Source organism: Scyliorhinus canicula, chromosome 6, assembly GCF_902713615.1.
Source record: "Scyliorhinus canicula chromosome 6, sScyCan1.1, whole genome shotgun sequence".
Taxonomy (NCBI): Eukaryota; Metazoa; Chordata; class Chondrichthyes; order Carcharhiniformes; family Scyliorhinidae; genus Scyliorhinus; species Scyliorhinus canicula.
The window spans coordinates 5,968,144-5,992,684 of record NC_052151.1 but is presented as its reverse complement, the minus strand read 5'-3'; the positions used below and the strand labels follow the sequence as shown (position 1 = coordinate 5,992,684).

At 50.1% G+C, this 24,541-nt stretch overlaps 2 protein-coding genes across 3 annotated transcripts in view; one reads left to right on the top strand and one right to left on the bottom strand.

Annotated features, from left to right (window-relative positions):
- The window catches only part of LOC119966966 (epoxide hydrolase 1-like), a 43,111-nt gene extending 24,182 nt beyond the window's left edge, over positions 1-18,929 (bottom strand). The window contains exons 1-3 of the mRNA XM_038798931.1: positions 18,800-18,929; positions 16,062-16,249; positions 13,866-14,046 (exon numbers count right to left, since the gene is read on the bottom strand). Of these exons, the coding sequence (XP_038654859.1) occupies positions 13,866-14,046; positions 16,062-16,241 (361 nt within the window). The 5' untranslated portion in view covers positions 16,242-16,249; positions 18,800-18,929. The remainder of the gene's footprint in view (positions 1-13,865; positions 14,047-16,061; positions 16,250-18,799) is intronic.
- On the top strand, positions 11,344-13,144 carry LOC119966965 (fibroin heavy chain-like). Of its 2 annotated transcripts, none has more exons than XM_038798929.1 (2): positions 11,344-12,092; positions 12,309-13,144. In XM_038798929.1, the coding sequence occupies exons 1-2, from the start codon at positions 11,348-11,350 to the stop codon at positions 12,965-12,967; spliced, it is 1,404 nt and encodes a 467-aa protein (XP_038654857.1). In that variant the 5' UTR covers positions 11,344-11,347; the 3' UTR covers positions 12,968-13,144. The 2 variants fall into 2 exon arrangements, with proteins under 2 accessions (XP_038654857.1, XP_038654856.1); XM_038798928.1 differs by having other exon boundaries at positions 12,237-13,144.
- Positions 18,930-24,541: the final 5,612 nt, after the last annotated feature.

Below are 24,541 nucleotides of genomic sequence, written 5' to 3'. Positions count from 1 at the left end.
TGCACTGTAGGATTTCTCTGATTCTATAACAGCACCAAAAGTAGATCATCTGGACCTTGGGCTCATGAAGGAGTGGTGTTACACCACCCTGGGTAAGTGCACAGTCAATTCCAGCCCCACCTGCCCCAGAACGACAACACGAGTGAATTAACACCAAAATCTTTGGCCCTGGGCTACCCATTAATTACAGTCACCAGGTTTGTAAGTTTAAACACAACTACTGTTTATAACTAAAACAAATATGAAATGTGCAATGAATACAGGTTAAAAGCCCTTTAACACCTGAGCCCCCCCCCCCCCCCCCCCTTGCCTCACCCTCTGCTCGGGCACAGAAGACAGACAAACACAGAGGGGAGGAGAAGGTTGAAAAAATAATAAGGATAAGTTCAAATAGTTCCGTTTCGACTTCCAGTGACGGGAATATGCTGAGTGGAAGCACGAAAGGTGACCCTCCTCCTGAAAACTAAAATGACCCACTAAAACTGGGAGAAACCACCCCTCCATCCTCCTCTTCACACCAACAAGACGAGCTAAGCCAAGCAGCATCAATTCCAAAGGTCAAAAAGACAGTAGAGGCAAAATGAATTGGGTACTCTAAATTTATATTAATAAAAAGAAAAGCCGAGGAAATAGCAAGCATGAGGGGCAGCTATGCCCAGGCCACACCCGAGCAAGGCAGGATACAGGCCCCATGAAGAGTTTCCCAAGGCAGGATACAGGCCCCATGAAGAGTTTCCCAAGGCAGGATACAGGCCCCATGAAGAGTTTCCCAAGGCAGGATACAGGCCCCATGAAGAGTTTCCCAAGGCAGGATACAGGCCCCGTGAAGAGTTTCCCAAGGCAGGATACAGGCCCCATGAAGAGTTTCCCAAGGCAGGATACAGGCCCCATGAAGAGTTTCCCAAGGCTGGATACAGGCCCCATGAAGAGTTTCCCAAGGCAGGATACAGGCCCCATGAAGAGTTTCCCAAGGCAGGATACAGGCCCCATGAAGAGTTTCCCAAGGCAGGATACAGGCCCCGTGAAGAGTTTCCCAAGGCAGGATACAGGCCCCATGAAGAGTTTCCCAAGGCAGGATACAGGCCCCATGAAGAGTTTCCCAAGGCAGGATACAGGCCCCATGAAGAGTTTCCCAAGGCAGGATACAGGCCCCATGAAGAGTTTCCCAAGGCTGGATACAGGCCCCATGAAGAGTTTCCCAAGGCAGGATACAGGCCCCATGAAGAGTTTCCCCCTCCCCTTCCGACCAGTAGATATAGGGAGGGAATTCCTCACGCAGGAGCTCCAAGAACTCAAGGAGGCCATGATGGTTGATATGAAGGCACTCATCATCTTACAGGCAGCCCCAGAAATGGTGGTGAGGCAGCTGGAGACGCTGGACGCTACAATCAAGGAGCTAGTGGAAGCCTCGATTGATCAGAGCAGCCGGATCTGCATTAAAAACAGAAGTAGCAAAGTTGGTGGCGGCACAAGGGACACTGAAGGAGAAGGTCAAGGACCAGCAAAATCATTTGTGACGCCTGAACCTCCGCATAGTGGGCCTATCGGAGAGGGACGAGGGCAAAACTCCAAATGCTGGGTAACCTGGTGGGACGAGATAAATCCCAAAACCCCCAGTAATAGAGAGAGCTCACCGGTCACTCCGGACAAAGCCCAAAGCTAGGGAACAGCCGAGGCTCTCACTGCAAAGCTGCACTGGTACCAGGATAGAATCTCAAACTGGGCCAGCCAGACAAAATCCTGCAACTGGGAGGGTCACCCCATCCGGATGGACCAAGATATTGGGGCAGACTTGGCCAAGCGCTGGCAGAGTTTCAGGGCCAAGGCAGCTCCTTATAAGAGCTATGTAAAATTTGGGATGCTGTACCCAGCCAAGCTCTGGGTGACTGTCCAGGGATAGATTCATCCACAAAACCGAGCTGGGAAGAGAGCAACAAAAGCATCGCTGAGCCAGACACACACCCCCGACCAATTGGGACAATGTGATCCTGCTTTGTGCGGGACCGTACCCACTCACTGTAAAAGGTAGAACTAAGACTCAGAAAGGAAGGATAGAGAGCAGCAGAGCGCAGGGGGGGAGGGGGGGAATAAAGAAACTCAGCAGGCAGGGGGAGGTATACATCAGCCCCAGGAGAAGGACCACTACACAAGTGGGTAAGCTAGCTCCAAGAAGTACGGGCAAAGGGGTGGGTAGCGTGGCTACGGAGTGGGGGGCACCACAAATGGAGGGTTAGTAAGGGGGCAAACGGGGGGGGGGGGGGGAGAGAAAGACTGGGGAGGCAATAGCAAAGACAAAGGGGGTAGGGGAGAAGGTAGAAACACTCATGGTGATAACAAGGCACAGTGGAGACTTGGGGTGCAAGACTGGCTCAAACAGATTGCACAGGGCAGCAAGGAACACAGAGACACCACAAGCTACCACATTGGAGAGCCCCAAAGGGAAACCACAGCGGCACTTACTCAGCAATAACCTGCTCACGGACGCTCAGTTTGGGTTCCACTAGGATCCTGACCTCATTACAGCCTTGGTTAAAACATGGACAAAACAGCTGAAGCCAGAGGTGAGGTGAGAGTGACTGCCCTTAACATCAAGGCAGCATTTGACTGAATGTGGCATCATGGAGCCCGAGCTAAACTGGAGTCAATGGGAATCAGGGGGGAAACTCTCCGTTGGTTGGAGTCATACCCGGCACAAAGGAAGATGGTTGTGGTGGTTGGAGGTCAATCATCTCAGCTCCAGGACATCACTGAGGGAGTTCCTCAGGGTACTGTCCTTGGCCAAACATTTTCAGCTGCTTCACCAATGACCTCCCTTCCATCATAAGGTCAGAAGTGGGGATGTTTGCAGATGACTGCACAATGTTCAGCACCATTTGCGACCCCTCAGATAATGAAACAGTCCATGTCTAAATGCAGCAAGACCTGGACAATATCCAGGCTTGGGCTGACAAGTGGCAAGTTACATTCGTGCCACACAAGTGCCAGGCAATGACCATCTGCAAGAAATTCCTCCTCGCCTCTGTTTTAAAGGATCATCCCTTTAGTCTGAGATTGTGTCCTCTGGTTCCAGTTTTTCCTACAAGTGGAAACATCCTCTCCATGTCCACTCTATCCAGGCCTCGCAGCATCCTGTAAGTTTCAATAAGATCCCCCCCCCCCCCCCCCCCCCCCCCCCCCCCCCCCCCGCCCATCCTTCTAAACTCCAACGAGTACAGACCCAGAGTCCTCAAACGTTCCTCATACGACAAGTTCTTCATTCCAGGGATCATTCTTGTGAATCTCCTCTGGACCCTTTCCAAGGCCAGCACATCCTTCCTTAGATACGGGGCTCAAAACTACTCTCAATACTCCAAATGGGGTCTGACCAGAGCCTTATACAGCCTCAGAAGTACATCCCTGGCCCTGTATTCTCTTGCATGGATGCTAACATTGCATTTGCCGCCTTTTCTAAATTTAGAGTACCCAATTATTTTGTTCCAATTAAGGGGCAATTTAATGTGTCCAGTTCACCAACTCTGCACATCATTGGGGTGAAAACCCACGCAAACATGGGGTGAATGTACAAACTCCACACAGACAGTGACCCGAGGTCGGGATCAAACCCAGGTCCTCAGTGCCATATGCAGCAGTTCTAACCACTGGGCCACTCTGCCGCCCTGCATTTGCCTTCCTAACCGCCGACTGAACCTGCACGTTAACCTTAAGAGAATCGTGAACAAGGACTCCCAAGTCCCTTTGTGCTTCTGATTTCCTAAGCATTTCCCCATTTAGAAAATAGTCTATGCCTCCATTCCTCCTTCCAAAGTGCATAATCTCACACTTTTCCACATTATATTCCATCTGCCACTTCATTGCCCACTCTCCTAGCTTGTCCATATCCTTCTGCAGCCACCTTGCTTCCTCAATGCTACCTGTCCCTCTACAGATCTTTGTATCATCTGCAAACTTAGCAACAGTGCCTTCAATTCCTTCTTCCAGATCATTATTTATTTATTTTTTAAAATTTAGAGTACCCAATTAATTTTTTCCAATTAAGGGGCAATTTAGCGTGGCCAATCCACCTAGCCTGCACATCTTTGGGTTGTGGGGGTGAAACCCACGCAGACACGGGGAGAATGTGCAAACTCCACACGGACAGTGACCCAGAGCCGGGGTCGAACCTGGGACCTTGGCGCCGTGAGTCAGCAATGCTAACCACTGTGCCACCGTGCTGCCCTCTTCCAGATCATTAATGTATATTGTGAAAGGTTGTGGTCACAGCACAGACCCCTGAGGCACACCACTAGTCACCAGCTGCTATCCTGAAAAAGACCCCTTTATCCCCACTCACTGCCTTCTGCCAGTCAGCCAATCCTCTATCCATGCCAGGATCTTACCCTAAACACCATGGGCACGTAACAAACTCCAATGCGACACCTTGTCAAAGGCCTTCTGGAAATCTAAATAAATCACGTCCACTGGTTCTCCTCTGTCTAACTTCCTTGTTACCTCCTCAAGGAACTCTAACAGATTTGTCAGACATGACCGCCCCTTGACAAAGCCGTGTTGACTCAGTCCTATTTTACCATGCACTTACATGTACTCCGCGATCTCATCTTTAATAACAGACTCTAAAATCTTACCAATGACCGAAGTCAGGATAACCGGCCTATAATTTCCCGTCTCCTGCTCCCCTCCCATCTTAAACAGTGGTGTTACCTTAGCCACTTTCCAGTCCTCTGGGACCCTTCCTGCCTCCAGTGATTCCTGAAAGACCATCACTAATGCCTCCTCAATCTCTTCAGCTATCTCTTTTAGGACCCTGGGGTGAAGTCCATCCGGTCCAGGTGACTTCTCCACCTTCAGACCTTTCAGTTTCCCCAAAACCCTCTTCGTAATGGTCACTGCACTCACCTCTGCCCCCTGCTTCTCCTGGAGCTCTGGCATCTCACTGCTGTCTTCCACCTTGAAGACTGATGCAAAGTAACTATTCAGTTCCTCTGCCATTTCTTTGTTTCCTATTATTACTTCCCCAGCCACATTTTCCAGTGGTCCAATGTCTATTTTTGCCTCTCAGCTTTTCCAGGAGAGGCCCCCACAATAACCTGTTGTTGGAGAGAACTATCAGATTCTGGTCTCTGCTTCCCAACAGCCTTGTTTGGAGAGATAGATAGAGAGGTCTTGCACTGCATTTCCAGAGCCAATTCACCAGATCTTTGAGAGAGTGTTAGAATTCCTATACCCAGGCTTCAAAACCAAAGGCAAATGAACTCCAGCCTACCGACATTGAGAAATATATCAGTGGAACCAATCACCAATGGCTAGCAGGCATCAGAGCCAATCCATTGGCCAACAGCCAAGTCAATCAAAGCGAGTCATCACTGATGGCTTCCAGATTCTTCCTGCTTGAGATAAACATCCAGGTCAACGCTGCTGCTTGAGATAAACATCCAGGTCAATGCTGCTGCTGGAGATAAAGGTCCAGCCCAATGCTGCTGCTGGAGATAAAGGTCAAGGCCAATGCTGCTGCTGGAGATAAAGGTCAAGCCCAATGCTGCTGCTGGAGATAAAGGTCCAGCCCAATGCTGCTGCTGGAGATAAAGGTCCAGCCCAATGCTGCTGCTGGAGATAAAGGTCCAGCCCAATGCTGCTGCTGGAGATAAAGGTCAAGCCCAATGCTGCTGCTGGAGATAAAGGTCAAGCCCAAGGCTGCTGCTGGAGATAAAGGTCCAGCCCAATGCTGCTACTGGAGATAAAGGTCCAGCCCAACGCTGCTGCTGGAGATAAAGGTCAAGGTCAATGCTGCTGCTGGAGATAAAGATCCAGCCCAATGCTGCTGCTGGAGATAAAGGTCAAGCCCAATGCTGCTGCTGGAGATAAAGGTCAATGCTGCTACTGGAGATAAAGGTCCAGGTCAATGCTGCTGCTGGAGATAAAGGTCCAGCCCAACGCTGCTTCTGGAGATAAAGGTCAAGGTCAATGCTGCTGCTGGAGATAAAGGTCAATGCTGCTACTGGAGATAAAGGTCCAGGTCAATGCTGCTGCTGGAGATAAAGGTCCAGCCCAATGCTGCTGCTGGAGATAAAGGTCAAGCCCAATGCTGCTGCTGGAGATAAAGGTCAAGCCCAATGCTGCTGCTGGAGATAAAGGTCCAGCCCAATGCTGCTGCTGGAGATAAAGGTCCAGCCCAATGCTGCTGCTGGAGATAAAGGTCCAGCCCAACGCTGCTGCTAGAGATAAAGGTCAAGGTCAATGCTGCTGCTGGAGATAAAGATCCAGCCCAATGCTGCTGCTGGAGATAAAGGTCAAGCCCAATGCTGCTGCTGGAGATAAAGAACCAGCCCAGTGCTGCTGCTGGAGATAAAGGTCAAGGTCAATGCTGCTGCTGGAGATAAAGGTCCAGCCCAATGCTGCTGCTGGAGATAAAGGTCAAGGTCAATGCTGCTGCTGGAGATAAAGGTCCAGCCCAATGCTGCTGCTGGAGATAAAGGCCAATGCTGCTGCTGGAGATAAAGGTCCAGCCCAATGCTGCTGCTGGAGATAAAGGTCCAGCCCAACGCTGCTGCTGGAGATAAAGATCCAGCCCAATGCTGCTGCTGGAGATAAAGGTCCATCCCAATGCTGCTGCTGGAGATAAAGGTCCAGCCCAATGCTGCTGCTGGAGATAAAGGTCCAGCCCAATGCTGCTGCTGGAGATAAAGGTCAAGCCCAATGCTGCTGCTGGAGATAAAGGTCCAGCCCAATGCTGCTGCTGGAGATAAAGGTCCAGCCCAATGCTGCTGCTGGAGATAAAGGTCCAGCCCAATGCTGCTGCTGGAGATAAAGGTCCAGCCCAATGCTGCTGCTGGAGATAAAGGTCAAGCCCAAAGCTGCTGCTGGAGATAAAGGTCAAGCCCAAAGCTGCTGCTGGAGATAAAGGTCCAGCCCAATGCTGCTGCTGGAGATAAAGGTCCAGCCCAATGCTGCTGCTGGAGATAAAGGTCAAGCCCAATGCTGCTGCTGGAGATAAAGGTCCAGCCCAATGCTGCTGCTGGAGATAAAGGTCCAGCCCAATGCTGCTGCTGGAGATAAAGATCCAGCCCAATGCTGCTGCTGGAGATAAAGGTCAAGCCCAATGCTGCTGCTGGAGATAAAGGTCAAGGTCAATGCTGCTGCTGGAGATAAAGGTCCAGCCCAATGCTGCTGCTGGAGATAAAGGTCAAGGTCAATGCTGCTGCTGGAGATAAAGGTCAATGCTGCTGCTGGAGATAAAGATCCAGCCCAATGCTGCTGCTGGAGATAAAGGTCAAGGTCAATGCTGCTGCTGGAGATAAAGGTCCAGCCCAATGCTGCTGCTGGAGATAAAGGTCCAGGTCAATGCTGCTGCTGGAGATAAAGGTCAAGGCCAATGCTGCTGCTGGAGATAAAGGTCCATCCCAATGCTGCTGCTGGAGATAAAGGTCCAGCCCAACGCTGCTGCCGGAGATAAAGGTCAAGGTCAATGCTGCTGCTGGAGATAAAGGTCCAGCCCAATGCTGCTGCTGGAGATAAAGGTCCAGCCCAATGCTGCTGCTGGAGATAAAGGTCCAGCCCAATGCTGCTGCTGGAGATAAAGGTCAAGGTCAATGCTGCTGCTGGAGATAAAGGTCAAGGTCAATGCTGCTGCTGGAGATAAAGGTCCAGCCCAATGCTGCTGCTGGAGATAAAGGTCAAGCCCAATGCTGCTGCTGGAGATAAAGGTCAAGGCTGCTGCTGGAGATAAAGATCCAGCCCAATGCTGCTGCTGGAGATAAAGGTCCAGCCCAATGCTGCTGCTGGAGATAAAGTTCAAGGCCAATGCTGCTGCTGGAGATAAAGGTCCAGCCCAATGCTGCTGCTGGAGATAAAGGTCAAGGCCAATGCTGCTGCTGGAGATAAAGGTCAAGGCCAATGCTGCTGCTGGAGATAAAGGTCCAGCCCAATGCTGCTGCTGGAGATAAAGGTCAAGGTCAATGCTGCTGCTGGAGATAAAGGTCCAGCCCAATGCTGCTGCTGGAGATAAAGGTCAATGCTGCTACTGGAGATAAAGGTCCAGCCCAACGCTGCTGCTGGAGATAAAGGTCAAGGTCAATGCTGCTGCTGGAGATAAAGATCCAGCCCAATGCTGCTGCTGGAGATAAAGGTCCAGCCCAATGCTGCTGCTGGAGATAAAGGTCCAGCCCAATGCTGCTGCTGGAGATAAAGGTCCAGCCCAATGCTGCTGCTGGAGATAAAGGTCAAGGTCAATGCTGCTGCTGGAGATAAAGGTCCAGCCCAATGCTCCTGCTGGAGATAAAGGTCAAGGCCAATGCTGCTGCTGGAGATAAAGGTCAAGGCCAATGCTGCTGCTGGAGATAAAGGTCCAGCCCAATGCTGCTGCTGGAGATAAAGGTCAAGGCCAATGCTGCTGCTGGAGATAAAGATCCAGCCCAATGCTGCTGCTGGAGATAAAGGTCAAGGCCAATGCTGCTGCTGGAGATAAAGGTCAAGGTCAATGCTGCTGCTGGAGATAAAGATCCAGCCCAATGCTGCTGCTGGAGATAAAGATCCAGCCCAATGCTGCTGCTGGAGATAAAGGTCCAGCCCAATGCTGCTGCTGGAGATAAAGGTCAAGGTCAATGCTGCTGCTGGAGATAAAGGTCCAGCCCAATGCTGCTGCTGGAGATAAAGGTCCAGCCCAATGCTGCTGCTGGAGATAAAGGTCAAGGTCAATGCTGCTGCTGGAGATAAAGGTCCAGCCCAATGCTGCTGCTGGAGATAAAGGTCCAGCCCAATGCTGCTGCTGGAGATAAAGGTCCAGCCCAATGCTGCTGCTGGAGATAAAGGTCCAGCCCAACGCTGCTGCTGGAGATAAAGGTCAAGGTCAATGCTGCTGCTGGAGATAAAGATCCAGCCCAATGCTGCTGCTGGAGATAAAGGTCAAGCCCAATGCTGCTGCTGGAGATAAAGGTCAAGGTCAATGCTGCTGCTGGAGATAAAGGTCCAGCCCAATGCTGCTGCTGGAGATAAAGGTCCAGCCCAATGCTGCTGCTGGAGATAAAGGTCCAGCCCAATGCTGCTGCTGGAGATAAAGGTCCAGCCCAATGCTGCTGCTGGAGATAAAGCTCCAGCCCAATGCTGCTGCTGGAGATAAAGGTCCAGCCCAATGCTGCTGCTGGAGATAAAGGTCCAGCCCAATGCTGCTGCTGGAGATAAAGGTCCAGCCCAATGCTGCTGCTGGAGATAAAGGTCAAGCCCAATGCTGCTGCTGGAGATAAAGGTCAAGCCCAATGCTGCTGCTGGAGATAAAGGTCCAGCCCAATGCTGCTGCTGGAGATAAAGGTCCAGCCCAATGCTGCTGCTGGAGATAAAGGTCCAGCCCAATGCTGCTGCTGGAGATAAAGATCCAGCCCAATGCTGCTGCTGGAGATAAAGGTCAAGCCCAATGCTGCTGCTGGAGATAAAGGTCAAGGTCAATGCTGCTGCTGGAGATAAAGGTCCAGCCCAATGCTGCTGCTGGAGATAAAGGTCAAGCCCAATGCTGCTGCTGGAGATAAAGGTCAAGGTCAATGCTGCTGCTGGAGATAAAGGTCAATGCTGCTGCTGGAGATAAAGGTCCAGCCCAATGCTGCTGCTGGAGATAAAGGTCAAGCCCAATGCTGCTGCTGGAGATAAAGGTCCATCCCAATGCTGCTGCTGGAGATAAAGGTCCAGCCCAACGCTGCTGCCGGAGATAAAGGTCAAGGTCAATGCTGCTGCTGGAGATAAAGGTCCAGCCCAATGCTGCTGCTGGAGATAAAGGTCCAGCCCAATGCTGCTGCTGGAGATAAAGGTCCAGCCCAATGCTGCTGCTGGAGATAAAGGTCAAGGTCAATGCTGCTGCTGGAGATAAAGGTCAAGGTCAATGCTGCTGCTGGAGATAAAGGTCCAGCCCAATGCTGCTGCTGGAGATAAAGGTCAAGGCCAATGCTGCTGCTGGAGATAAAGGTCCATCCCAATGCTGCTGCTGGAGATAAAGGTCCAGCCCAATGCTGCTGCTGGAGATAAAGATCCAGCCCAATGCTGCTGCTGGAGATAAAGGTCCATCCCAATGCTGCTGCTGGAGATAAAGGTCCAGCCCAATGCTGCTGCTGGAGATAAAGGTCCAGCCCAATGCTGCTGCTGGAGATAAAGGTCAAGCCCAATGCTGCTGCTGGAGATAAAGGTCCAGCCCAATGCTGCTGCTGGAGATAAAGGTCCACCCCAATGCTGCTGCTGGAGATAAAGGTCCAGCCCAATGCTGCTGCTGGAGATAAAGGTCCAGCCCAATGCTGCTGCTGGAGATAAAGGTCAAGGTCAATGCTGCTGCTGGAGATAAAGGTCAAGGTCAATGCTGCTGCTGGAGATAAAGGTCAAGGTCAATGCTGCTGCTGGAGATAAAGGTCCAGCCCAATGCTGCTGCTGGAGATAAAGGTCCAGCCCAAGGCTGCTGCTGGAGATAAAGGTCCAGCCCAATGCTGCTGCTGGAGATAAAGGTCAAGGTCAATGCTGCTGCTGGAGATAAAGGTCCAGCCCAATGCTGCTGCTGGAGATAAAGGTCAAGGTCAATGCTGCTGCTGGAGATAAAGGTCAAGGTCAATGCTGCTGCTGGAGATAAAGGTCAAGCCCAATGCTGCTGCTGGAGATAAAGGTCAAGCCCAATGCTGCTGCTGGAGATAAAGGTCCAGCCCAATGCTGCTGCTGGAGATAAAGGTCCAGCCCAATGCTGCTGCTGGAGATAAAGGTCAAGGTCAATGCTGCTGCTGGAGATAAAGGTCCAGCCCAATGCTGCTGCTGGAGATAAAGGTCCAGCCCAATGCTGCTGCTGGAGATAAAGGTCCAGCCCAATGCTGCTGCTGGAGATAAAGGTCCAGCCCAATGCTGCTGCTGGAGATAAAGGTCCAGCCCAATGCTGCTGCTGGAGATAAAGGTCCAGCCCAATGCTGCTGCTGGAGATAAAGGTCCAGCCCAATGCTGCTGCTGGAGATAAAGGTCAAGGCCAATGCTGCTGCTGGAGATAAAGGTCACGGTCAATGCTGCTGCTGGAGATAAAGGTCCAGCCCAATGCTGCTGCTGGAGATAAAGGTCCAGCCCAATGCTGCTGCTGGAGATAAAGGTCAAGGTCAATGCTGCTGCTGGAGATAAAGGTCCAGCCCAATGCTGCTGCTGGAGATAAAGGTCAAGGTCAATGCTGCTGCTGGAGATAAAGGTCAAGGTCAATGCTGCTGCTGGAGATAAAGGTCAAGCCCAATGCTGCTGCTGGAGATAAAGGTCAAGGTCAATGCTGCTGCTGGAGATAAAGGTCCAGCCCAATGCTGCTGCTGGAGATAAAGGTCCAGCCCAATGCTGCTGCTGGAGATAAAGGTCAAGGTCAATGCTGCTGCTGGAGATAAAGGTCCAGCCCAATGCTGTTGCTGGGTTAGGCAGGGGTCAGATTGCTGGGTTAGGCAGGGGTCAGATTGCTGGGTTAGGCAGGGGTCAGAGTGCTGGGTTAGGCAGGGGTCAGATTGCTGGGTTAGGCAGGGGTCAGATTGCTGGGTTAGGCAGGGGTCAGATTGCTGGGTTAGGCAGGGGTCAGATTGCTGGGTTAGGCAGGGGTCAGATTGCTGGGTTAGGCAGGAGCCACCTTGCTGGGTTAGGCAGGGGGCAGATTGCTGGGTTAGGCAGGGGTCAGATTGCTGGGTTAGGCAGGGGTCAGATTGCTGGGTTAGGCAGGGGTCAGATTGCTGGGTTAGGCAGGAGCCACCTTGCTGGGTTAGGCAGGGGTCAGATTGCTGGGTTAGGCAGGGGTCAGATTGCTGGGTTAGGCAGGGGCCACCTTGCTGGGTTAGGCAGGAGCCACCTTGCTGGGTTAGGCAGGGGTCAGATTGCTGGGTTAGGCAGGGGCCACCTTGCTGGGTTAGGCAGGGGTCAGATTGCTGGGTTAGGCAGGGGTCAGATTGCTGGGTTAGGCAGGGGTCAGATTGCTGGGTTAGGCAGGGGTCAGATTGCTGGGTTAGGCAAGGGTCAGATTGCTGGGTTAGGCAGGGGTCACCTTGCTGGGTTAGGCAGGGGTCAGATTGCTGGGTTAGGCAGGGGTCAGATTGCTGGGTTAGGCAGGGGTCAGATTGCTGGGTTAGGTAGGGGTCAGATTGCTGGATTAGGCAGGGGCCACCTTGCTGGGTTAGGCAGGGGTCAGTTTGCTGGGTTAGGCAGGGGTCAGATTGCTGGGTTAGGCAGGGGTCAGATTGCTGGGTTAGGCAGGAGCCACCTTGCTGGGTTAGGCAGGGGTCAGATTGCTGGGTTAGGCAGGGGTCAGATTGCTGGGTTAGGCAGGGGCCACCTTGCTGGGTTAGGCAGGGGTCAGATTGCTGGGTTAGGCAGGAGCCACCTTGCTGGGTTAGGCCGGAGCCACCTTGCTGGGTTAGGCAGGGGTCAGATTGCTGGGTTAGGCAGGGGTCAGATTGCTGGGTTAGGCAGGGGTCAGATTGCTGGTTTAGGCAGGGGTCAGATTGCTGGGTTAGGCAGGGGCCACCTTGCTGGGTTAGGCAGGAGCCACCTTGCTGGGTTAGGCAGGGGTCAGATTGCTGGGTTAGGCAGGGGTCACCTTGCTGGGTTAGGCAGGGGTCAGATTGCTGGGTTAGGCAGGGGTCAGATTGCTGGGTTAGGCAGGGGTCAGATTGCTGGGTTAGGCAGGGGTCAGATTGCTGGGTTAGGCAGGGGTCAGATTGCTGGGTTAGGCAGGGGTCAGATTGCTGGGTTAGGCAGGGGTCAGATTGCTGGGTTAGGCAGGGGTCAGATTGCTGGGTTAGGCAGGGGTCAGATTGCTGGGTTAGGCAGGGGTCAGATTGCTGGGTTAGGCAGGGGTCAGATTGCTGGGTTAGGCAGGAGCCACCTTGCTGGGTTAGGCAGGAGCCAGCTTCCCCTTGGCTTGCTCAAGGGGCAATTGTATACCTGGACAGTCAGTTTAACTTCTCACACAGGGAACTGGAGAGATGGTGTCAGCCCAGTTTGACCAAAACCTTATCTGACGCCCACATATTCCAGCTTGAGGGACAGGAAAATGACCAGAGTGGGAATTCGCTGTCACCTGACTGACAAAACCTTAGCATTATTTTCTCGGCTATCAATGAACAGAATCACAGGGGGTCAGCTGTTGACGGGATATCTTTGAGTGGTGGGCGGCACAGTAGCACAGTGGTTAGCACTGTGTCAGGGACCCGAGTTCGATTCCCGGCTTGGGTCACTGTCTGTGCGGAGTCTGCACATTCTCCATGTGTCTGCGGGGTTTCCTCCGGGTGCTCCAGTTTCCTCCTACAAGTCCCGAAAGATGTGTTTGTGAATTGGACATTCTGAATTCTCCCTCTGTGACCCGAACAGGTGCCAGAATGTGGCGACTAGGGGCTTTTCACAGTAACTTCATTGCAGTGTTAATGTAAGCCTACTTGTGACAATAATAAAGATGATTATTATTATTACAATGAAGCCCTTCAGAAATCTTCACGTAGTTTTTGTACACCAGCCACTGAGTTCACAGAGGGACCCTCAGACCCAGGTCATCACCTCTAATTGTGTTTCTTGAAGTTTCATCAACACATGTCCAGCGATTGACAACTACCCCACCTGGTCAAACAGCCCTCTCTCCATCTCCAATACTTTTACAACTATTCTATTTTGTAAGATGGCTATAATTTCATTCTCCTCCCACCACCTCCCCTGTCTCCTGGTTGTGTGCAGATTCCTCTTCAATTCCTGCAGTAGCTTTTCTACCCTGTTCAGGATTTTAGTGACCGTTGACAACTGGGAACCACATTTGCAACTGATATCATCTCCTAAATTCTCCCAATGTCGTAACTACGCTGGGAATCACCCAGCACAATTTCTGTATCACCACAGACGTGAGAGCAACCCACCTTCAATTCTAGTTCTGAAATGTGGAAAACGGTTCAGAATATCCAGCTGCCTCTTCCAGTCATAGTCCTTCCTCCAGTAAGACACGACCTTCCTCAGGTAGTTGGAGTTAAAACCATAGTGAAACTTGCTGCCCACCAGTGGTGAAGTGAAGCGAGTCTGGTCCAGGCGATGGTGCAGGTCCTGAAAGTAATCAACATCTAATAGTGAAGCATGGCCTCTGTCAGATACATATACACCAGCACTAACCACCAAATCAACTTGCAGCTCTTAATACCATAGCTTTTTTCACCATAGAAAGCATCCTATCGGGCTGCATCACAGCCTGGTATGGCAACTGCTCGGCCCAGGACCGCAGGAACTTCAGAGAGTCGTGAATACCGCCCAGTCCATCACACGAACCTGCCTCCCATCCATTGACTCCATCTACACCTCCCGCTGCCGGGGGAAAGGGGACAACATAATCAAAGACCCCTCCCACCCGACTTACTCACTCTTCCAACTTCTTCCATCGGACAGGAGATACAGAAATCTGAGAGCACGCACGAACAGACTCAAAAACAGCTTCTTCCCCACTGTCACCAGACTCCTAAATGACCCTCTTATGGACTGACCTCATTAACATTGCACCCTGTATGCTTCATCCGATGCCGGTGCTTATTGTGTACCTTGTGTTGCCCTATTATGCATTTTCTTTTATTCCCTTTTCTTCCCATGTACTTAATGATCTGTTGAGCTGCTCACAGAAAAAGACTTTTCTTTGTACCTCAGTACACGTGACAATAAACAAATCCAATCCAAAGTAAGTTTTATGGTAAAGTTCATTTGAATTCAAGTAGAATATTGGAATCTGAGCAAAAGTACCATATCCAACTCTGTGTGGCCAGTGTTATTATTCACGCTATTACCAAACCAGTTACTGACCCTGTCACCAGTATCTTTCATTATGAGGGCTATTACAAGCATTATTACTTGCTCCATTTTTCGTACTGTTATCAGTTCTGTTACTGGCTCTATTACTACCAGTTACCATTATTATTACAACCATTACAACTGTTACCAGTAGCTTTGTTACATTTTTTAATCGTTCATGGGCTGTGGGTGCCTGGCTGTGCCAGTATGTATTGTCCATCTCTGAGGGTAGTTAAGAGTCACATGCAGGCTAAACCAGGTAAGGATGACAGATTAGTGAACCAGATGGGTTTTTACAACAATGGTTTCATGGTCAGACTTTTAATTCCAGATTTTTAATGAATTTGAATGTTACCATCTGCCATGGTGGGAATCGAACCCTGTTCCCCAGAGCATTATTACCCTGGAGCTCTGAACTACTAATCCAGGACCAATACCACTATGCCACTACCTCCCCTCTTAAATGTTAAACTTGTTCAATTACTAGTTGCTGGTCTGTAATTATTTATACAACTGGTCTGTTGCTTGTTTTATTACATGACTCTTCTATGGCTGGTTCTGTTTGTAGTTCTTTTACTGGTCAGTGACCAATTATTTTACTAGTCAGTAACTGGTTTTATTACTCGTCATTACTGTTTCTATTACCAGTTTCAATAGAATCATAGAATTTACAGTGCAGAAGGAGGGCCTTTGGCCCATCGAGTTTACACTGGCCCTAGGAAAGAGCATCGACTTTAGCCCACCCTATCCACATAACCTCACCGAACACTTTTTGGACACTAAGGGCAATTTATCATGGCCAATCCACCTAACCACATCTTTGGACTGTAAGGGCAGCACGGTGGCCTAGTGGTTAGCACAACCGCCTCACGGCGCTGAGGTCCCAGGTTCGATCCCGGCTCTGGGTCACTGTCCGTGTGGAGTTTGCACATTCTCCCCGTGTCTGCGTGGGTTTCGCCCCCACAACCCAAAAATGTGCAGAGTAGGTGGATTGGCCACGCTAAATTGCCCCTTAATTGGAAAAAATAATTGGGTAATCTAAATTTAAAAAAAAAATAAATCTTTGGACTGTGGAGGAAACCGGAGCACCCGGAGGAAACCCACACAGACACGGGGAGAAAGTGCAGACTCCGCAGACAGGTGACCCGAGCCAGGAATCAAACCTGGGACCCCAGAGCTGTGAAGCAACTGTGCTAACCACTGTGCTACCACGCCGCCCACACAGATTAATAGTGACCTTTGGGCAGTTGGTTCTTTACTGGTTCTGTCTCGTGTCCAACAATTACCTGGATCATCTCCTCAGACGTTTCAATTGTGAATGGGTGGATTTTTTCATCCTCCTCTGTATCCTGTGGCTGGCTGGCTCCCCACCAGCCATCCCCTTCCGGAATAGACTTTGGGTACTCGTGGAAAAACAAGTAATAAAGGAGAATTCCAATTGCCACAGTGAAGATCAGGAGGAACATGATGGGATCTGGGAGAGGAGGACAAAGTGCACAAGTGAAACACACTTTCCAGATCGGCTCAGAAATCTCACAAACCTCCTTACTCAAAACACAGTCTGCAACTCAGGAAAATGTCAGAGAGACTTTGGCCGTCACATTCAACTAGAGGCCAACACAGCACCATGGCAGAGAGGAACTGACTGTAATCGTGGATTTTCATACACGCTGAAAAAAACAAAGTTGGAACAAGTATGGATCACTGGTTCATGCAACATGTTCAAGATAGTTTTCTTTATTAACATGCCGCGGGATAACATCCAGGTTCCAACATTTATTCAGATACCAGAGAAGAACCCCAAACACTTCTTTTTAATTTGTAAAGCTGTGAGGAAATGATATTTCACCCCAGGAGGGATGACTCTAGGTATTTTTTATGTTAAAAGAAACTTTAATTTAAACACAGAATTAACCACATTAACATCAAAGAAAATAGCTTTACAATTATCACTAAACAGTTCTTAAACACAAGGAAAAACTCAAACTTGCACCTGCAGATAAATATTTCAACCAAGCAACCCCCAATACAGTTCAAATGCCACGGATAAATAAAGTTAGAGGCTGGTTTAGCACAGTGGACTAAATAGCTGGCTTCTAATGCAGAACAAGGCCAGCAGCCCAGGTTCAATTCCCATACCAGCCTCCCCGAACAGGCGCCGGAATATGGCGACTAGGGGCTTTTCACAGTAACTTAATTGAAGCCGACTTGTGACAAGAAGCGATTATTATTTGTTAACAGTACAGGTTTACTTGATTATCTGTGTAGCAACGTTTTAGACAGAGAACCTTTCCAGGATAATGGGATGTAAATCAGTTTTGCCCTGGCCAGACGGACTCCCACTATACGAATGGGAAAACGATTAAAGTTGTCCCCAACATCCACTTGAGCCATTTGCAAGAGAGCAGTGAGTAGAAATTATGGAACATTTTGTAGAGAAACTGATCAAATTAGTTTCATCCTACCAGCAATGAGCAGGCCTTTGTCCTGGAACTCACCTGTGGGAGGGACCAGTCAGCTCCATTCAGCTTTTTGCCCTTAAAAATTCGGGACTCAGAGGCTCTCGCTCTCTTCCTTCGCTCTCTCTTCACTTGCTACGGGGCTTTTATAGAATTTACAGTGCAGAAGGCAGCCATTTGGCCCATCGAGTCTGTACCAACCCTGGAAAGAGCACACTACTCAATCCCACACCTCCACACTATCCCCGTAACCCAATGTTACCTTTAGCATGGCCAATCCACCTAACCCGCATGTCTTTGGACTGCGGGAGGAAACCGGAGCACCCGGAGGAAACCCACACAGAACGGGGAGAACGTGCAGACTCCGCACAGAGAGTGACCCAGCAGAGAATCGAACCTGGGACCCTGGAGCTGTGGAGCAACCGTGCTACCCACTATGCTGCCGTGCTACCTCTACCAGACTACAAGACAGAAGGTCACAATCACCAGACTACACAGGATCAAAGCCCAGCACCCAAATCGGACCAGTTAGTTTTCAGGAAGAGCTGTTGCTCTGTTTCGTTCCCAACAGCTTCGCCAATACTGTGGGTATTTATCTTAGTGAACCACAAGCCGTCCCTTATATCAATCAAATTACCCACACAACCAGTTAGTTAGTTCAAAAGATGGTTTATTTACAAACACAAGAGTTATCTCAACATGCAAACACAATATCTACTACGAGTTAAACTACTCTTATCAGCTACATTAACCTATACTTAACGTCAGGGCGACCGGCACTGTGCAAATGGATAAGGCCTTTATCTAGATTACACTTGGCTGGTTCGAAGAAAGTGGCTCTGTCTCTGCTGGGGTCATCCGTCAGTAAGCGATCGTTGGTCTTGAACTTATCTGGCTGTTCCTGCTGCAATCACAGGAGAGAGACTCACACAGGCGTAGGTGGCAGCCTGGGTAGCTGGTGTGGAATAAGGACAAACCCACTGGTTAGGTGTAAACAGTGAGCAGGCTCAAAGGGCCAAATGGCCTCCTCCTGCTCCTATTTTCTATGTTTCTAAATCAGAACCATGGGGTTGGTCTCCTTGGTGGTGTGGCTGTGAGCTGTGTGGGGTTTGCTCTGCGGGATTCTGCTCCCCCTTGTTGGTGGGGGTCTGGCGGGTGTGGTCCCGACGAATCAGCCGGCGGGACCATCATTTGCGGCGTGAGGCCGGCGGGGTCTCGTTAAGCAGATCGATTAATATTTAATTCCAGTGACCCCTCACAGGGTCGAGCATCGGGGAGCTCGTGGCAGTTCCTGCCCGCTACCACACTCAGACACGTTCCATTAAACTGCACCCGTTATTCTGACACTTCAAACTGCCATCAAACACAGTGAAAGATTATTTCATCAGAGCCTCCAATTCCTGATTAAAGGTCAACAGAAACCAACAAGCCCCAGCCACAGATTCCAAAGTGCAGAGATTAGGAAGCTTTGCCAATTGTGCAGGGAATTTTCCTGCATCTTCTAACTTCACATCTACCTCTTCAAAGTTTATAGACAGAAATCAAAACTTCCATCAGCCACTTACAATCCCCTTTGTGTGGTTTAAATTGGTAACGCGAAGTCAAACCAGCATCTGATTCGAATTTCAACCTCTGCTCAGCAACCAGTTCCTGTCTGTTCCAGTCACAGCTGAGAGCTTATCCCACTGAATCCTGGGATTTGTAGTCCATCCAGGAGAGGGAGAGAATGTATTCACAGCGCCTCAACTGGCCAAAGAAAACACTGTCTAAATATCCCAGGAAAACTGTCCAAACAGCTGGGAAAACAGTGTCTAAATATCCCAGGAAAACTGCCCAAACAGGGCTGGGAAAACAGTGTCTAAATATCCCTGGAAAACTGTCCAAACAGGGCTGGGAAAACAGTGTCTAAATATCCCAGGAAAACTGTCCAAACAGGGCTGGGAAAACAGTGTCTAAATATCCCAGGAAAACTGTCCAAACAGGGCTGGGAAAACAGTGTCTAAATATCCCAGGAAAACTGTCCAAACAGGGCTGGGAAAACAGTGTCTAAATATCCCAGGAAAACTGTCCAAACAGGGCTGGGAAAACAGTGTCTAAATATCCCAGGAAAACTGTCCAAACAGGGCTGGGAAAACAGTGTCTAAATATCCCAGGAACACTGTCCAAACAGGGCTGGGAAAACAGTGTCTAAATATCCCAAGTTTGATTCCCAGCTTGGGTCACTGTCTGTGTGGAGACTGCATGTTCTCCCCTTGTGTGCGTGGGTTTCCTCCGGGTGCTCCGGTTTCCTCCCACAGTCCAAAGATATGCAGGTTAGGTGGATTGGCCATGATAAATTGCCCTTAGTGTCCAAAAACAAAGGTTGGTTGGTGTTACTGGGTTATGGGGATAGGGTGGAGTGTGGGCTTGAGTAGGGTGCTCTTTGTAACGGCCGGTGCAGACTCAATGGGCCAAATGGCCTCCTTCTGCACTGTAAATTCTATGATTCTATGATGTGCGGGTCGCACACAATTCAGTCTATGCAACAAATAATTCCAGCCTAAGTGTTCCCGCTGGAACTGAAGCAGAGAACCCAACCCTTATTCTCCCAAACGGAGGATAAACGGGAGTAACAGCAATTCTCCGGTTGTTGAGATTCTTTTTTCCCGCTGGCAATGCCTCTCCACAGCGGGAAAAGAGAATCCCGCCGTGAACAAACAGTGTGCCGCTCGGAAAAACATGGCTGGAGGAACAGAGAATCCAGCACAGCGTCCCAAAAAATCGCCCCCAACATCCCAGAGAGACAGTGTCCCAGAAACCAGTCTGTCAACATCCCAGAGAGACAGTGTCCCAGAAATCAGTCTCCCAACATCCCAGAGAGACAGTGTCCCAGAAACCAGTCTCCCAACATCCCAGAGAGACAGTGTCCCAGAAATCAGTCTCCCAACATCCCAGAGAGACAGTGTCCCAGAAATCAGTCTCCCAACATCCCAGAGAGACAGTGTCCCAGAAACCAGTCTGTCAACATCCCAGAGAGACAGTGTCCCAGAAACCAGTCTGTCAACATCCCAGAGAGACAGTGTCCCAGAAATCAGTCTCCCAACTTCCCAGAGAGACAGTGTCCCAGAAATCAGTCTCCCAACATCCCAGAGAGACAGTGTCCCAGAAACCAGTCTGTCAACATCCCAGAGAGACAGTGTCCCAGAAATCAGTCTCCCAACATCCCAGTGAGACAGCGTCCCAGAAATCAGCCTGTCAACATCTCAGAGAGACAGTGTCCCAGAAATCAGTCTCCCAACATCCCAGAGAGACAGTGTCCCAGAAATCATGCTGTCAACATCCCAGAGAGACAGTGTCCCAGAAATCAGTCTGTCAACATCCCAGAGAGACAGTGTCCCGGAAATCAGTCTCCCAACATCCCAGAGAGACAATGTCCCAGAAATCAGTCTCCCAACATCCCAGAGAGACAGTGTCCCAGAAATCAGTCTGTCAACATCCCAGAGAGACAGTGTCCCAGAAATCAGACTGTCAACATCCCAGTGAGACAGTGTACCAGAAATCAGTCTCCCAACTTCCCAGAGAGACAGTGTCCCAGAAATCAGTCTGTCAACATCCCAGAGAGACAGTGTCCCAGAAATCAGTCTCCCAACATCCCAGAGAGACAGTGTCCCAGAAATCAGTCTCCCAACATCCCAGAGAGGCAATGTCCCAGAAATCAGTCTGTCAACATCCCAGAGAGACAGTGTCCCAGAAATCAGTCTCCCAACATCCCAGAGAGACAGTGTCCCAGAAATCAGTCTGTCAACATCCCAGTGAGACAGTGTCCCAGAAATCACCCCCAACATTCCAGAGAGACAGTGTCCCAGAAATCAGTCTGTCAACATCCCAGAGAGACAGTGTCCCAGAAATCAGTCTGTCAACATCCCAGAGAGACAGTGTCCCAGAAATCAGTCTCCCAACATCCCAGAGAGGCAATGTCCCAGAAATCAGTCTGTCAACATCCCAGAGAGACAGTGTCCCAGAAATCAGTCTCCCAACATCCCAGAGAGGCAATGTCCCAGAAATCAGTCTGTCAACATCCCAGAGACAGTGTCCCAGAAATCAGTCTCCCAACATCCCAGAGAGACAGTGGCCCAGAAACCAGTCTGTCAACATCCCAGAGAGACAGTGTCCCAGAAATCACCCCCAACATCCCAGAGAGACACTGTCCTAGAAATCAGTCTGTCAACATCCCAGAGAGACAGTGTCCCAGAAATCAGTCTCCAAACATCCCAGAGAGACAGTGTCCCAGAAATCAGTCTCCCAACATCCCAGAGAGACAGTGTCCCAGAAATCAGTCTCCCAACATCCCAGAGAGGCAATGTCCCAGAAATCAGTCTGTCAACATCCCAGAGAGACAGTGTCCCAGAAATCAGTCTGTCAACATCCCAGAGAGACAGTGTCCCAGAAATCAGTCTGTCAACATCCCAGAGAGACAGTGTCCCAGAAATCAGTCTCCCAACATCCCAGAGAGACAGTGTCCCAGAAATCAGTCTGTCAACATCCCAGAGAGACAGTGTCCCAGAAATCACCCCCAACATTCCAGAGAGACAGTGTCCTAGAAATCAGTCTGTCAACATCCCAGAGAGACAGTGTCCCAGAAATCAGTCTCCCAACATCCCAGAGAGACAGTGTCCCAGAAATCAGTCTCCCAACATCTCAGAGAGACAGTGTCCCAGAAATCAGTCTCCCAACATCCCAGAGAGACAGTGTCCCAGAAATCAGTCTGTCAACATCCCAGAGAGACAGTGTCCCAGAAACCAGTCTCCCAACATCCCAGAGACAGTGTCCCAGAAATCAGTCTCCCAACATCCCAGAGAGACAGTGTCCCAGAAATCAGTCCCCCAACATCCAGGAGAGACAGTGTCCCAGAAATCAGCCTGTCAACATCCCAGAGAGACAGTGTCCCAGAAATCAGACTGTCAGCATCCCAGAGAGACAGTGTCCCAGAAATCAGTCTCCCAACATCCCAGAGAGACAATTTCCCAGAAATCAATCTGTCAACATTCCAGAGACACAGTGGCCCAGAAATCAGTCTCCCAACATCCCAGAGAGACAGTGTCCCAGAAATCAGTCTGTCAACATCCCAGAGAGACAGTGTCCCAGAAATCAGTCCCCCAACATCCCAGAGAGACAATGTCCCAGAAATCAGTCTGTCAACATCCCAGAGAGACAGTGTCCCAGAAATCAGTCTCCCAACATCCCAGAGAGAATGTCCCAGAAATCAGTCTGTCAACATCCCAGAGAGACAGTGTCCCAGAAATCAGTCTGTCAACATCCCAGAGAGACAGTGTCCCAGAAATCAGACTGTCAACATCCCAGAGAGACAATGTCCCAGAAATCAGTCTCCCAACATCCCAGAGAGACAGTGTCCCAGAAATCACCCCCAACATTCCAGAGAGACAGTGTCCCAGAAATCAGTCTGTCAACATCCCAGTGAGACAGTGTCCCAGAAATCATCCCAGAGAGACAGTGTCCCAGAAATCAGTCTCCCAACATCCCAGAGAGGCAATGTCCCAGAAATCAGTCTGTCAACATCCCAGAGAGACAGTGTCCCAGAAATCAGTCTGTCAACATCCCAGAGAGACAGTGTCCCAGAAATCAGTCTGTCAACATCCCAGTGAGACAGTGTCCCAGAAATCATCCCAGAGAGACAGTGTCCCAGAAATCAGTCTGTCAACATCCCAGAGAGACAGTGTCCCAGAAATCAGTCTGTCAACATCCCAGAGAGACAGTGTCCCAGAAATCAGTCTCCCAACATCCCAGAGAGACAGTGTCCCAGAAATCAGTCTGTCAACATCCCAGAGAGACAGTGTCCCAGAAATCACCCCCAACATTCCAGAGAGACAGTGTCCCAGAAATCAGTCCCCCAACATCCCAGAGAGACAGTGTCCCAGAAATCAGTCTCCCAACATCCCAGAGAGACAGTGTCCCAGAAATCAGTCTGTCAACATCCCAGAGAGACAGTGTCCCAGAAATTAGTCTCCCAACATCTCAGAGAGACAGTGTCCCAGAAATCAGTCTCCCAACATCCCAGAGAGACAGTGTCCCAGAAATCAGTCTGTCAACATCCCAGAGAGACAGTGTCCCAGAAACCAGTCTCCCAACATCCCAGAGACAGTGTCCCAGAAATCAGTCTCCCAACATCCCAGAGAGACAGTGTCCCAGAAATCAGTCCCCCAACATCCCAGAGAGACAGTGTCCCAGAAATCAGCCTGTCAACATCCCAGAGAGACAGTGTCCCAGAAATCAGACTGTCAGCATCCCAGAGAGACAGTGTCCCAGAAATTAGTCTCCCAACATCCCAGAGAGACAATTTCCCAGAAATCAATCTGTCAACATTCCAGAGACACAGTGGCCCAGAAATCAGTCTCCCAACATCCCAGAGAGACAGTGTCCCAGAAATCAGTCTGTCAACATCCCAGAGAGACAGTGTCCCAGAAATCAGTCCCCCAACATCCCAGAGAGACAGTGTCCCAGAATTCAGTCTGTCAACATCCCAGAGAGACAGTGTCCCAGAAATCAGTCTCCCAACATCCCAGAGAGAATGTCCCAGAAATCAGTCTGTCAACATCCCAGAGAGACAGTGTCCCAGAAATCAGTCTGTCAACATCCCAGAGAGACAGTGTCCCAGAAATCAGACTGTCAACATCCCAGAGAGACAATGTCCCAGAAATCAGTCTCCCAACATCCCAGAGAGACAGTGTCCCAGAAATCACCCCCAACATTCCAGAGAGACAGTGTCCCAGAAATCAGTCTGTCAACATCCCAGTGAGACAGTGTCCCAGAAATCATCCCAGTGAGACAGTGTCCCAGAAATCAGTCTCCCAACATCCCAGAGGGACAATGTCCCAGAAATCAGTCTCCCAACATCCCAGAGAGACAGTGTCCCAGAAATCAGTCTCCCAACATCCCAGAGAGACAGTGTCCCAGAAATCAGTCTGTCAACATCCCAGAGAGACAGTGTCCCAGAAATCAGACTGTCAACATCCCAGAGAGACAGTGTCCCAGAAATCAGTCTGTCAACATCCCAGAGAGACAGTGTCCCAGAAATATGTCTGTCAACATCCCAGAGAGACAGTGTCCCAGAAATCAGTCTCCCAACATCCCAGAGAGACAGTGTCCCAGAAATATGTCTGTCAACATCCCAGAGAGACAGTGTCCCAGAAATCACCCCCAACATCCCAGAGAGACAGTGTCCCAGAAATCAGTCTGTCAACATCCCAGAGAGACAGTGTCCCAGAAATCAGTCTCCCAACATCCCAGAGGGACAATGTCCCAGAAATCAG

Excerpts from the sequence above, each read along its gene's own strand:
- LOC119966965 (XM_038798928.1), top strand. The coding sequence starts at position 11,348 with ATGCTGCTGCTGGAGATAAAGGTCCAGCCCAATGCTGTTGCTGGGTTA. Across the intron at positions 12,093-12,236 it reads GGGTCAGATTGCTGGGTTAG|GCAGGGGTCAGATTGCTGGG; the intron begins GTAGGGGTCAGA and ends TTGCTGGGTTAG.